The 14,383-nt window shown below is 44.4% G+C and overlaps 1 protein-coding gene across 3 annotated transcripts in view; it reads right to left on the minus strand.

The window, feature by feature from the left end:
* Window positions 1–14,383, minus strand: part of LOC146863427 (uncharacterized) — a 262,248-nt gene that overhangs the window by 72,037 nt on the left and 175,828 nt on the right. For all 3 annotated transcript variants that reach the window (XM_085642853.1, XM_085642852.1, XM_085642851.1), the window contains exon 6: window positions 4,980–5,060. In XM_085642853.1, the coding sequence (XP_085498979.1) occupies window positions 4,980–5,060 (81 nt within the window). The remainder of the gene's footprint in view (window positions 1–4,979; window positions 5,061–14,383) is intronic.

The raw sequence follows: 14,383 nt of genomic DNA on the forward strand, positions 1-14,383 counted from the left end.
ACACACGTTATAGTTAGGAATTAGCATTTAAAAAACCTTGCAAATTCACTGAAAAAACCATAGGTTTCACACATGTTATAGTTAGCGGAAATTTTACTGATAAAAAACCAATGAAATTCCCCCGTTATAGTTAGTGCAGGCAACTATAACTCACGCGACCGCAATCTTCTGCTGATGACATATGTGTCTTTATGAAAAAAAAATATTTGTAATATATGTATAGCTAAAAGTTTATGGAAGAAGACATGGGCAAATAAGTGTCTAAATACAGTATTAGCATCAGCAGAAGATTGCGGTCGCGTGAGTTATAGTTGCCTGCACTAACTATAACGAGGGAATTTCATTGGTTTTTTATCAGTAAAATTTCCGCTAACTATAACATGTGTGAAACCTATGGTTTTTTCAGTGTATATATATATATATATATATATATATATATATATATATATATTCATATTCACTTAAAAAACCATAGGTTTCACACATCTTATAGTTAGCTGGACATTTCACTCGTAAAAAACCAATGAAATTCCCCCGTTATAGTTAGTGCAGGCAACTATAACTCATGCGACCGCAATCCTCTGCTGATGACGTCAGATATTACATCACTGTATTTAGACACTTATTTACCCATGTCTTCTTCCATTAATCTTTAGCTATACATATATTACAAATATTTATTTTTCATAAAGACACATATGTCATCAGTGATGTAATATCTGACGTCATCAGCAGAGGATTGCGGTCGCGTGAGTTTTAGTTGCCTGCACTAACTATAACGGGGGAATTTCATTGGTTTTTTACGAGTGAAATGTCCAGCTAACTATAAGATGTGTGAAACCTATGGTTTTTTAAGTGAATATGAATATATATATATATATATATATATATATATATATATATATTATATATCTACACACACACACATATAAAATATATATTTCTCTATCAATCTATCTATTTCTCTACTAATATATTTCTCTATCTATTTCGCTCTCTATCTACCTATCTGCTTAACTTCCTGTCCGTCCACCTAGCTACCTGTCTTGGCCGTCTATCTATCTGTCTGTATGCCTAACTTTCCGTCTGTCTTATGCATCTATCTGTCTGTTGGTCTAACTCTCAGACTCTTTTGCTCTAGCTCAGTCTGCTCTATCTGTCTGTCGGTCGACCTCCCTGGCTGGGTGTCTCTATGCACCTATCTAGCCAACTATCTCGATCTACACAACCTTTTCTACATAACTCTTTCCATCTAGCTATCTACCTATCGTCTTTTTAAGCCTTCCTTTATCTATCTTTTCAATGTTTCTTATCTATTTGTAATAAAGATTTGCAATAACATAACAAAAGACATTAGCAAAGAGGCTGGCAGCCAATGGCTGACAATCAATTGGCTTTTTAGGTCTGGAGGTATCCAAGACCTTTTGATTTTACTAGAATTATGTGTGTAACAGTTAGTCATAGGGCTTTTCGGACAGATTTCTCCTATTAGTCGGTTATGTCATTCACATGTTTTCCACCCACCCCAACATGCATCATGAAGTTACGAGTCCGCCCTCTTCAGCTATTGGCTGACTTCACTGTGAGTTACGGCATGCTGCCGTTTCACAACGAGTACACACACACACACACACACACACAAATAGTGCTCGTCTGTGCCAGTGACTACTATAATAATGTGTGCTCTTTGCAGACCAAAAATATTTTTGCCTTCAACCATTTTTTTTAGATTGATGAGGGCCTACCAGCTTACCCCAAAAATGCAACACAAATGTTTAGCACAAACCACCGCAGCAAAAAACAAGAATTGCTAAAGTCTTGTGACCCCTGACACGGACTTTGCGACCCATGGCCTGACAGATCACGAAGGCAGTGGCAGGAACAGAAGGAAAATAGGGCTTACACGAACCCGGTTTACATTTTGCTGTTCAATCAAAACTGGCACGTTTGAATTAATTTATGTGTATTCTAGGTATCTCTAAAAGGAATTTTTAAGGGGCATCCAGGTGGGACACAGATAAAACTGGTGGGGCCAACTACAACATGCAATGATGTTATGCTATGTTATGTAAATTTAATTTATAACACGCACAAATCACCCTGTGATGAGTATTGCATACATGTAATATGTATATTAACTTCTAGATAAATAAAATAATGCAAACGGTTTCTCAAGCAGGTACAAGATACAAGTTCATTTTGTACAATATATATATATATACATACATATACATATACATTCACGCTCCATGACTCCTTCAAGATTTCAAAAAGAATCGAGCACTCACGGGTAAGTAGTATGGCAGCTTCGTTTAATTCGGAGAAGTAAACAACAAACGCGTTTCGGAGCTAGTCCTTACTCAGTGTTGTTGCTTTGTTCGTTACAAGATACTCTTTATATACATCATTCAAAGTAAACATAAAGGAGGTCGGAGGGGACGGCAGTTCAGGATTTTTGGGCGCCATCTTTGAAGGGTCAATTTGTAAATCAATTGTTAAATACAAGGGTATGTGAATGTACAAATACGGATTAACTGTGGAAGTAACAATTAATATATGTCGAAGCACATAAGCATTTCATTAGGTTTTTGTCCGACCAGTATAGAAATCAAGATTACTACATTTAATATATTTTTCACAGTGCAACCCTATTTTTATGAAGCCGTGGATCGGCAATCCGCCTACAATAGGCGATTTGTGTGACCCTGCAAAAGCGCCATCGGATATTGTGCAATTAACCATAGTTATGCACCTATCCATATTCGCCGTGTATCGGCTTGATGCTAACTGATAAAATAAATGGTCACGGGCAATCAGTTTAAAGGAAAAGGGGAAGGGGGCAGAGAAAGAAAGAAAGAAAAGTGAGGGAAAGGGGGAGGAAGAAATAAGGTATAGAAGAGAGATAATGTGACACATTTAAGAGTCAATGCTAACAGCATATTCAATTGATACATAATGGGTCACAGTAATAATTACACTTGATGATTGATAGGTCAGGTATTTCTGAGTGGCAGTGACTGCTGGAATATGTACTACTAGGTCCCTAGGTGTACTATCAGCTCTTCTCCAGAGTTCAACCCATATGGGGTCTTAGTTTGGAGATCAATTATGTATCTTGATTCCAGTCGTCTCAATCTTGCCACTCTATCACCTCCTCTGGCATGTGCGAAAACACAATCAATCGCAAAAAACTGCAACAGGTCGCTATTGCTGTTATGTTTTATAGCGAAGTGCCTGGCTACGGGATAGGTGAAATCTTTCTTCGCTATCGCTCGCATGTGTTCCAGGATTCTGAATTTCACACTGTTCACTGTACTCCCCACATACATGAGTCCACATGGGCATCTTAGACAGTATACCACATATGGTGTTTGACAGGTCAGAAACTTAGCAATGACTCTTCCTTTTGGTAGGCCTTTAACATTATAGCTAAAAACTCTTTTGCTGAAGGCACAGGCTTTACACTTCCCACAGGGAAAAAAGCCCTTCATTTCTTTTAAGGTGCCCTGTTTTTGGGGAATGGAATCTAAGTGGCTATGTACCAAATTATCTTTTAAAGATCGAGCTTATGGGTTGAACTCTGGAGAAGAGCTGATAGTACACCTAGGGACCTAGTAGTACATATTCCAGTAGTCACTGCCACTCAGAAATACCTGACCTATCAATCATCAAGTGTAATTATTACTGTGACCCATTATGTATCAATTGAATATGCTGTTAGCATTGACTCTTAAATGTGTCACATTATCTCTCTTCTATACCTTATTTCTTCCTCCCCCTTTCCCTCACTTTTCTTTCTTTCTTTCTCTGCCCCCTTCCCCTTTTCCTTTAAACTGATTGCCCGTGACCATTTATTTTATCAGTTAGCATCAAGCCGATACACGGCGAATATGGATAGGTGCATAACTATGGTTAATTGGACAATATCCGATGGCGCTTTTGCAGGGTCACACAAATCGCCTATTGTAGGCGGATTGCCGATCCACGGCTTCATAAAAATAGGGTTGCACTGTGAAAAATATATTAAATGTAGTAATCTTGATTTCTATACTGGTCGGACAAAAACCTAATGAAATGCTTATGTGCTTCGACATATATTAATTGTTACTTTCACAGTTAATCCGTATTTGTACATTCACATACCCTTGTATTTAACAATTGATTTACAAATTGACCCTTTAAAGATGGCGCCCAAAAATCCCGGACTGCCGTCCCCTCCGACCTCCTTTATGTTTACTTTGAATGATGTATATAAAGAGTATCTTGTAACGAACAAAGCAACAACACTGAGGAAGGACTAGCTCCGAAACGCGTTTGTTGTTTACTTCTCCGAATTAAACGAAGCTGCCATACTACTTACCAGTGAGTGCTCGATTCTTTTTGAAATCTTGAAGGAGTCATGGAGCGTGAATAGAGATTGCGGGGCACCACCGCATTTGAAGCACCCGCCTTTAGCGTGCCGCGCTCTTCAGGTGCAGTTGAGCGAGATATATATATACACACATATATGTATGTGTTTGTATGTGTGGTACAAAAATAGATTTCTCTCGAAGGTTGTGGCAACACCCTCTCTAACATCATTAGGGCCAAAATGGAATGTGATGTCACTTCCTGCGGCAGAACGTTTGGATGTCGTTGCTTCCACCACACCCCTGGCATTTTGGTGACTCGACACCAATGGGCAAATGTCTGGCGGCCAGCGCCATACCTCTTGGCTTTACCAATGCTTGTTGAGGGTATGCAACCATTTCGTTTTGAACATTGCCTCAAGAGATTATACCCTTATTACATACTGTCGTGTAACAAATCTGTGCCTGGAACACGCCATAATGTTTAATAGAAGGAACAAATGCCCGAATGCATCACTGCCTCAAGTATACAGCAGCGCCGACCAATCACAGCAGGCTTCATGGGTCAAAGGTCAGAATTTAAAGAGTAAGAAAATACATTTATTGAAAAATAGATAAGTGTGAACTTACCTCGCCGAAATTCTGGCATCAAAAAACACAAACTACTGACGACAACGACAATCCAATGGCAGAGTTTCAGAGCAATGTGCACTACAAAGAAGCAGACATTATTTCAAAATGGGCGCTTGCTAGAAACCGCGTTTAGATCAACTTGAGTTTTTGTTTAATTTTTCTTTTTCTATTTCTGTTTCTTTGTACTTCATACGTCTCCACACAACACGATTCGGGCAGGTTGTTTCAGGATGACATACGTGACTGGTGCACATTTCACTTTATATTACTATCTTTAGGAAACTTTCCAATGGGGAGGTCAGAACAGTACAATTCAAGATACATACAACTGAATATTGTATTTTGCGGCATTTTCCAAGTCAAAATTAGTCAAACAAAAAAAAATACATCATAAAAAACAGAACAGTTGAACTTAATAAATAAGTAAAACACCATGAATTCAATAGACAATAGTACATTAAAAAGAATAAAATTTGCTAAATACCTTGACAAACAATCTCCTGACATAACAATTTTCTTACATTGAGCAAACAGTTTTTGCCTAATAGACTATGCCGCTTAAAGGAATTTCGATAGAGTTGTAGAATAGCTTTTGTACATCCTAAGGGCTTTAATTCGATTTGTTGGGCCCTACACAGCTCGATACGGCTCGCCACGGAAAGTTCGGAAGGAATCCACCTGCTTCTGGGTTTAGCATAGTTTTAGCCGAAAAACAAAATGTTCCTCTGTATCGTCCACGAGAATACAAGAAAAGCAGTAGCGGCTCTTGGAGAGAGTGCTGTGGGGCGGCGGGGCAGGGGAGGGACAGGGTGGGGGTAGTAAACTCCACATTAAGGCCAAACAGAGTTCAGTAACTCCAGCTCCCCTCCCCGCCTCCCAGCTGTCCAGCCCTCCCCAACCCCTACTTAATGGCGGCCGCTGCGGGGACAGGCGAGCAAGACCACTGACTCATTGTCCATGAAATTGCTCTCCCTCCCTCCCTCCCTCGCAGCTCCAGCATTAAGTTTCTCCAGCAACTTTAGAAAAAAACTGAAGACATGGTTGTTCCCTGCCTAATCCTCCCTTCCTCCTGAGAGTTCCGCAACCACAGCGCCGAGACACCCTTGGGTATTTGCGCGCTCTAAAAATCGCCAAATAAATAAATAAAGTGAGGCCTTTCCCCAAGCCCCTGCACTCTCGTGTTGGTGTTCGAGGCCCTCCTCCACCCGCAGGTTTTACCTGTGCCTCATCCCTGGTGGTCCAGTGGACCTCTGTCTCCATTCTCTTGCTCTGCTTTTTCTCACCTTTTCACTCGTTTTTTCCCCTCACTTCTATCTCCCCCTTCACTCTCCTTCTGTGTCTTTCCTCCACTCTTTCTTGCACTTTTGCTGCCTTATTTGCACTTTTCTCTCTTTTTGCCTTTTTCCTTTTTCAGCCCATTTTTCCCTGCCGCTGCTGCCCCCGCGTCCCCTCCCCCCAGCACGACCAGTGCGACCGGACCAATCCAGCTCCCCTACCCGCCTCCCAGCTGTCCAGCCCTCCCCGACCACTACTTAATGGCGTCCGCGCAGCGGCCGTTCCACCGGGGCGCCAAAGGCAAGCTAGTCTGCGCCCGTCCGCGACCAGACTGTGACCAGCGCCAGGAACCCTGGATCTCTGCACCGCCAACACTACAACCCAGCAGCACTCCACGCTCTCAACCCAGGCCGCAACGACAACTGCAAGCTAGCATCGCCAGCCGACACCCACGGACCCTTTAGCGGTCACCGCTGCCGGCACACCTGCAGCACCACCGAGACCACTGACCCAGCGCAATCCGCCCGCAAGAACACAACAAACCGAAGACCCTGCAATGCATTCTCCTCAACGTCCGATCCCTCCGCAAACACGCCACTGAAATCTGGGACCTCCGACAGCACTACCCCGGAAGGAGCATTCTATACCGAAACCTGGACCAACACCACCTCGGGACCAGATATCGCCATTGCCATTCCCCAAGGATACAAGATCTCCAGGAAGGACCGCCCCACCCGCCTGGGACGAGGAATCGCCATCATCCACAAATCCACCCTACGCCTGAGCACACTCCCCGACGAGCCCACAGACCTGATGGAACATCTTCACTTCAAGATACAGGCCAGCCCTACCTCCACCCTCCGAGGAACACTCATCTACCGACCCCCTGGACCCCGCTGACTTTTCACAAACTCCTTCATGGACATCATCTTGCCGCATGCCATCACGTCCACCAACTACACCCTACTGGGAGACCTCAACTTCCACCTCAACAACCAACTGGACCCCAGCACGACATCCCTCCTGGATAACCTCCACAACATTGGACTCCGCCAGATCGTGACCGAACCCACGCACTCAGCAAGACACACCCTCGACTCCCTCTTCAAAACAGGACTCCATCACCTTCAGCCACACCACCGAACTCCCATGGACTGACCATCGATGCGTCCACTTCACCTTCAGAACACCCACCATCCACAGACACCAGCACCTGCTCCCACGAAGAAACTGGACCAGAATCACCGACGACCAGCTAACCTTATCACTCAGCAACTCCACCCCAACCATCGCGGAAAACGACGACGCCAAAACTGCAGCCCGAACCATGCACAGATGGATCTCCGATAGTGCCAACACCATAGCCCCCCTCAAGAAAAACAACACCCACGTCAAGAAAGCTAGATGGTTCACCACCGAACTTCGAGAGTCCAGACGCACTTGCTGCCGCTTCGAGGACCACCAAATCCACAGAAGCCCACAATAACTTCAGAGCCGCCACCAACTAATCAGAAAAACAAGGAAAAAAGCGACTTGAAGACAGAATCTTCACTCATGCACGCAACAGCAAAGAAGTCTTCAACATCATCAAGGAGTTCACCCAACCCACCAGCGAGCCCACCAACATCCCTCCCTCACAAGACCTCTGCGACAAACTCAGCACCTTTTTCCACCACACTATGAAGAGCATCTACAACTTCGATGAAGACAACCAACACACTGAACCCTCACCAACCACCCCCGACACCCTGAAGCCAGCGATCGACAACTGGACAGCCCTCACCGCCGAAGACACACTGAAGACAAAGTCAATCCACTCCGGGGCCCCCACGGACCCCTGCCCCCACCACATTTTCAACAGAGCCGCCGACACCATCGCACCCATGCTCTGCCACACTATCAACCGCTCCCTGGCAACCGCCTCGTTCCCCGACGACTGGAAACACGCAGAGATAAACCCCCTCCTCCAGAAACCCTCGGCGGACCCCACCGACCTAAAAAATGACAGACCCATCTCCTTGCTCCCGTTCCCAGTGAAAGTCATCGAGAAAGCCATCAACAGCCAACTCGCCACATTCATCGAAGAGCACAACATCCTCAACTCCTCCCAATCCGGCTTCAGAAAAAAACACCGTACGGAAACAGCCTTCCTCGCCGCAACAGATGACATCCATACCTTACTGGACAAAGGAGAAGCAGCAGCCCTCATTCTCCTCGACCTCTCAGCGGCGTTCGACACAGGCTCTCACTGCAACCTAATACGCAGACTGCACGACGCAGGGATCCAAGACAAGGCCCTCGACTGGATCCGCTCCTTCCTCTCCGGCAGAACGCAGCGGGTCAGACTCCCCCCTTTCCTCTCGGACCCCACACTTACAACCTGCGGAGTGCCCCAGGGGTCCTCCCTCACCCCTTCGCTCTTCAACATCTACATGGCTCCGCTCGCCCCCATCGTCAGAACCTACAGACTCAACATTGTGTCATACGCAGATGACACCCAACTCATCCTCTCCCTATCCAATGAACCCAACTCTGCCAGACACAACTTTCGAGAAGGCATGGAAGCTGTCGCCAAATGGATGAAAAACAGCTGCCTACAACTAAACACCAACAAAATGGAAGTACTCATCATGGGCCCAAACCCAGATGCCTGGAACGACACCTGGTGGCCCCCCGCCCTCAGAAGCCCGCCCACCCCCCAACGGACCACGCATGCAACCTGGGAATCATCCTGGACTCAGCTCAAAATGGACCGCCAGATCAACTCAGTCTCGTCCTCCTGCTTCCGCACCCTCCGCCTCCTATGTAAGACCTTCAAATGGATCCCTCTTGAACACAGAAAGACAGTCACTCATGCCCTGGTCACTAGCAGGCTCGACCACGGCAACGCACTATGCTGAAATAAACAAACCTCACCCGCAAGCTACAGAACATCTAAAACACCGCTGCAAGACTGGTCCTCAACCTGCCAAGACACTGCCACATCTCCCAGCACCTGCACACACTCCACTGGCTCCCCATCGAAGCTACAGTCACCTTCAAGATGCTAACCCACGCTCACAAGGCCCTCCACGAAACCGGACCTGAATAGCCGACTCAAATTCCACGCACCCCAAAGGACCCTACGATCAGCCCAGCTCTCCTACGCCAAACCCTCAAAATACCCCAAAACCCTAACCCACCCTGACCCCTAAAAATACCCCAGTACCCCAAAACCTAAATGCACCCTAAACCCTAAAATTACCCCCCACACCTCAAAACCCTAGCCAACCCGACCCCTAAAATTACCCCAGCACACCAAAAGCTAAACGCACCCTGAACCCCAAAAATACCCCAGCACTCCAAAACCTTAAGTGCACCCTGAACCCTAAAAATACCCCCTACACCCCAAAACGCTAACCCACCCTGACCCCAAAACTTTAATTTGCACAGTAACTCCATTATGCGTAGTAAGTGCATGCTAAGTAATGGAACATGCGTAGTAAATGCATGCGAAGTAAATGCATTCTAAATAATGGCATCTGCGAACTAAAATATGCGTAGTAATGGTAATACGAAGTAATTACCGCGTAGTAAAGGTAGAATACCGTTAAATACTGAAAGAGAAACCTCATTGCTGAAGTAAGGAGCTCAGGAGGACCCGAGGACCTTTCTTTCCGCTCTCATTGATTTTTCATGGTCGGATTTATTAAACATGCCCTCTGCCTCTATCTGCTGGATATCCTGTGTAATGCATTGACTTTCTGTCACCACCGCCAGGTTAAGGTGAACCCTTCTCTGAAGGTGATAAACAAGTAGTTTTACACTAACGGTTTGAAACAAGCGGCTGCATCATCACAGAATTTACAAGGCCAGCTGCTCCTCTAGAGGTTAAGCAAGAGGAGGGCGGGGTGAAGGAGAGGGAAAAACATGCAGCCGACAAGCAGCAGGCTCGCATAAAAAAAAAGTTCCACACAAAAGTGGATGAACACTGCACTTCAGTTAAGGGAACTGATACGAGCCCCTTCTGAGATATATTTTAATACATTGGCAAGGCCTAGCCCAATTCATGCTTTCTTTTTTTTTTCTTTTACATAGGCCAACGACTTATCTTTTTGGATGACTGCAATTTAATAATGTCAGTGAGTTCCTCTCTACAGTCCTGTAATTCACTGGTATCTCAAATATGCACCCAATAAAGTAACGGCCTCCAAGCAACCAGCTCAGCGTAGGGTTAATATCGAGGTCCAATGTTAGTGGCATCAATGGAGTTCCCATCCCTAAACCAGTTAGGGCTCTGATAAAGTTGTTTTTAGTACCCAGGGAGCCCGAATTACAATGGCCCCATAATTCAGCACTCTATAGTGCCACACCCCATGCGAGCATCTTATAGATTTCTACTGCTGGAAGGATAGGGAACCAAGAAGCCTTCTTTGCAAACATGAGAACAGCCCCTGCTCTATATTTTATCATATGTGAGCTTTTGGAGATCTGCGGGGGCCCTGGAACTGGAATCTGCCAAGCGGATCCCTAAGAAGTCCAATTCCTTGACACTTTGTTACTTCCCTACCTACATTTGCAGAGCCCTTCACCCTTTTCTTCCTAGAATAAGTCATCTGCTTAGATACAATTTTCAAAATGCCAAACAACCTCATAATGTAACCAACCAAATGTAAAACTACATGGAGATTTGTCTTTACAGTGAAACCCATGTGTTGCTTGTTACAACATGGGAGGGTTACAGCGTTCTAGGCTACAAACATGCAAACCTGGGGTGACGTAATCGTCTGGATGGTAGCGATAGCACTGCTATGTGATTAGGGACAATACTGAAAAGGTGGTGAATTTGTGGTCGTTGATCACACCTCAATCCAGAGACACCCAAAGCGAGGAAACATAACATTACTTTCTTGCTAACACTACTGCGTGGTTAAGTCCCAGTCAACCTTCTGGGAAGCATACAAGGCCACTGTAAGAGGGGCAGTCGTCTCATAGCTGAAACTTGAAAAAAAGCCAACAAACAGATCTAGAACCTAAAGCACACATAGCCAAAGTCAAACTTGGAAATGAAAACAGCAAAAGGAAATGCACAGATGCTTAAGCTGCCATGGTTGAACAGCAACAACATGGCTGGCATCCCAAAGTATACTTTATGATCAAGAGAATAAAACAGGTAAATGATTACATTGATTGAGCTGCAGACTGGAGGCATCCAGACATCTAAGCGGCATTCAAGACTGCAATAAAAGAATTGTCACTCTTCCCAAACAGAAGAGTGTTTTATAAAAGGTATATAGCCCTAGACTAACTGTTCCACAAGAAAACCTGATCAGATGGCTATCACAGAAGTTAAGGTCTTTTCCTATGCGATGATCTTGTGACATACCTCAGTAAGCCACACCTGTCCAAGCCTAGGATCACACACACACACACTCAACGGATTTGAGAGAATGATCCAGATTGGGAGTACACTGGGAAAGACTGGATTATTTCCTCTCAGTCTGAAAGATAATGAAATGACATAATCTATTCTACCAAATATACAAACAAACACATGATGTTCCAAGTCCCTTGGTATTCAGATTGGCAAAAACGAAGGATTAGCCCAGCTAGAAATTCCGCAACCCACCACGCTCGAGCTCACAGAATACAATTTACTCGACTGGTTTACACTCCCAGTCTCTATACAAAGAACAATTCCTTTGTTGAAATAATGCTTCCCAAAATTATATATATATATATACTTCAAAATTATCCTATAGAGCAGCACATCTGCTAGTTATACACAATTGAATATACTGTTACACCATGGACCGAACATATAGAATTAAATTCTGCATCACTACATGACAGGAGTGAAACTCCCTATACAAATCACATCTGCAACCAAGGTGGTGCTAGACTCATGGAAAGCCGCAGCTACCCAAAGGTCTAACCGTTGTGGCAGGTTAACCAGTTCCCACTGGTATCGGCATTAAACGGTTTCAAGAGTGGCCTCACTTCAGCATCGAGTCACTATGGAACACAGCAGTAGCCAAAGTATTGAAATCATATGAAGAGTTACGACAGGAATTCACTCTGGAGAAGTCCCAGTTCTGATACTTGCAATTAAGACATGCTAGGATACCACACCGGACCAATAGAGCAAATCTCGACTTCAGCTCCATTGAATGCAAACAATGTCCCAAATGCCCCCAAGGCCTCATATTTCTGCCCTATACAGATAGCATTACAAATACCACCAGGGCACAAGCCCTAAAAAAAGAAGTGGGGGGGGACACTGACGTCACGAGAGGAAGTGACGTCATGAAAGGTTGCTTGCACCATCAGACTCTGCCTCCCCTCGCTCACCCCTTAGATGCGATTGCATCAGAGAAGCCAGCATGTGAGCAGCGTTCTGAATGACCTCCGATCTCGTCCCAGAGAGGCCAAAGAGTGAATGTGTGGCTCTATTTGCTCCAGTTATCGAGCTCCCGGTAAAATAAGTGGGGGGACGCCGTCCACCCGCGTGGTACCCCGACTCGAGCTCTGACTACCACAGACCCCTTCAATAAACTAAAGAGTGGATGTTCGCACTAATGGCACCATGAGATACTGCAATAGCCTTTAGTTATTGCTGGATACAACTCAAATTTACAACATCTATGGCCCATGTAGTGTGGGCCGAACCCATCTTGCCTCAGGTGTCAAACAGAGGAAGGAGACCGTTTCACACACAATATTTTTTTTTTAGGCTGGGCTTAGTGACTGGGAAAAGAAACATAGCTCAAAACTAAAGAAACCCAGCAACCCCTAGTGTCTCAAAATGGCTTGCTGGCCTTGATGCATTCAGTGCCACTGAGAAGCCCATATATGACACTAGAGGATGTCAGAACAGAAGGATCTGGGGAAAGTGGTTGCAATGCAAAGAGGGTGGTGGGATCTTCATGAAGGAAGAACCTGACAGCTAACCAGGTCTGGTAGGAAATGTTGCAGGTGTTGTCCTGGGTGGGAGACAGGTGTTGATACAGTATTAATTTTGTAAACAATACACTTTTATGGGATGGAGATTATATCAAAATAGAGCTGGGTGACAAGTCAATAAAATGTTGCAAACTTCAGGTTTTGTTCTTGTATAACATGGAAAATTGAAATAAAGGATTGAAAAAGAAAAAAAAGCCAATTTTAGGACGCTCATCAACTGATGGAACATTTTGTAAAGTGCAGTTTTGCAATGGTGGAACAAAAACGACTTTGGATAATGGGAGCATGCTCATTAACTTGATGAGGACATTGTCAACTTGTCACGCAACCCTATAGAATCTGACCAGCCTCATACTTAAACTCGGTGAACGCCCAGAATGAACCTTTAGCATCAATCGCATGTAGTGTAGTTCCTATTTCCCTTATAGGCTCTGTGCATTGGAATAATATACACTATAGTTTTTGCATAGGACTAAGGTCAATATGCCTCTATCGAGTACATTAAACTTAATTACTTGTGTGCCAGCTAACTCCGAGATCACTAGAAACTTCTCGAATAAACAAGAAGGGAGTAGCTTCTGGCAACCGCATAAACATGACAACTTTGTTTCCCTTTAGTCTCAGAATCGTGGAAACAACAGATAACAGTTTCACTCAGTCAATCGTGCATGCTTAGTTTCTTCAGAGTTACACAGAAATAGATAGACGGGCGTTTCAATAAAAGGATTTATTGAACAGTCTTGTTTCTCGTGCAAGAGATAGGAGCTATTACAATCATTAGATTGTAGGCAAGATATAATATGCACAGTGTAAGCAGTAGGAAGAAATAATACTGCAATAGCATTGTCTTTTAGCTACGACATATATTCATATGTACATACATAAATAACACAGGCTAAAAGGTGAATACTCATCTGATGCTTCTAAATAGTTCTACCCCAGTGTACCTAACCTAAGTGTAGTACAAGGTAAGAAGTAGGTGCGGTTTTCTATAGTATGTTATATACTAAGTTAATATGCCAATAGTCCCTCTAGGTTCTTGTCAGCTCCATACCTTAGAATGAGAGAGGAGGGAATCTCTTCCTGAAAATCAAACTCCAACACACCGCGAAGGGAGTCAGAACACTGGAAGCTGGATTCTCTGCGAGCAGGGATGACAGCGTCTCATCAGTGCGTCAGACGGG

This window comes from Triturus cristatus, chromosome 2_2 (assembly GCF_964204655.1).
Source record: "Triturus cristatus chromosome 2_2, aTriCri1.1, whole genome shotgun sequence".
NCBI classification, from domain to species: Eukaryota; Metazoa; Chordata; class Amphibia; order Caudata; family Salamandridae; genus Triturus; species Triturus cristatus.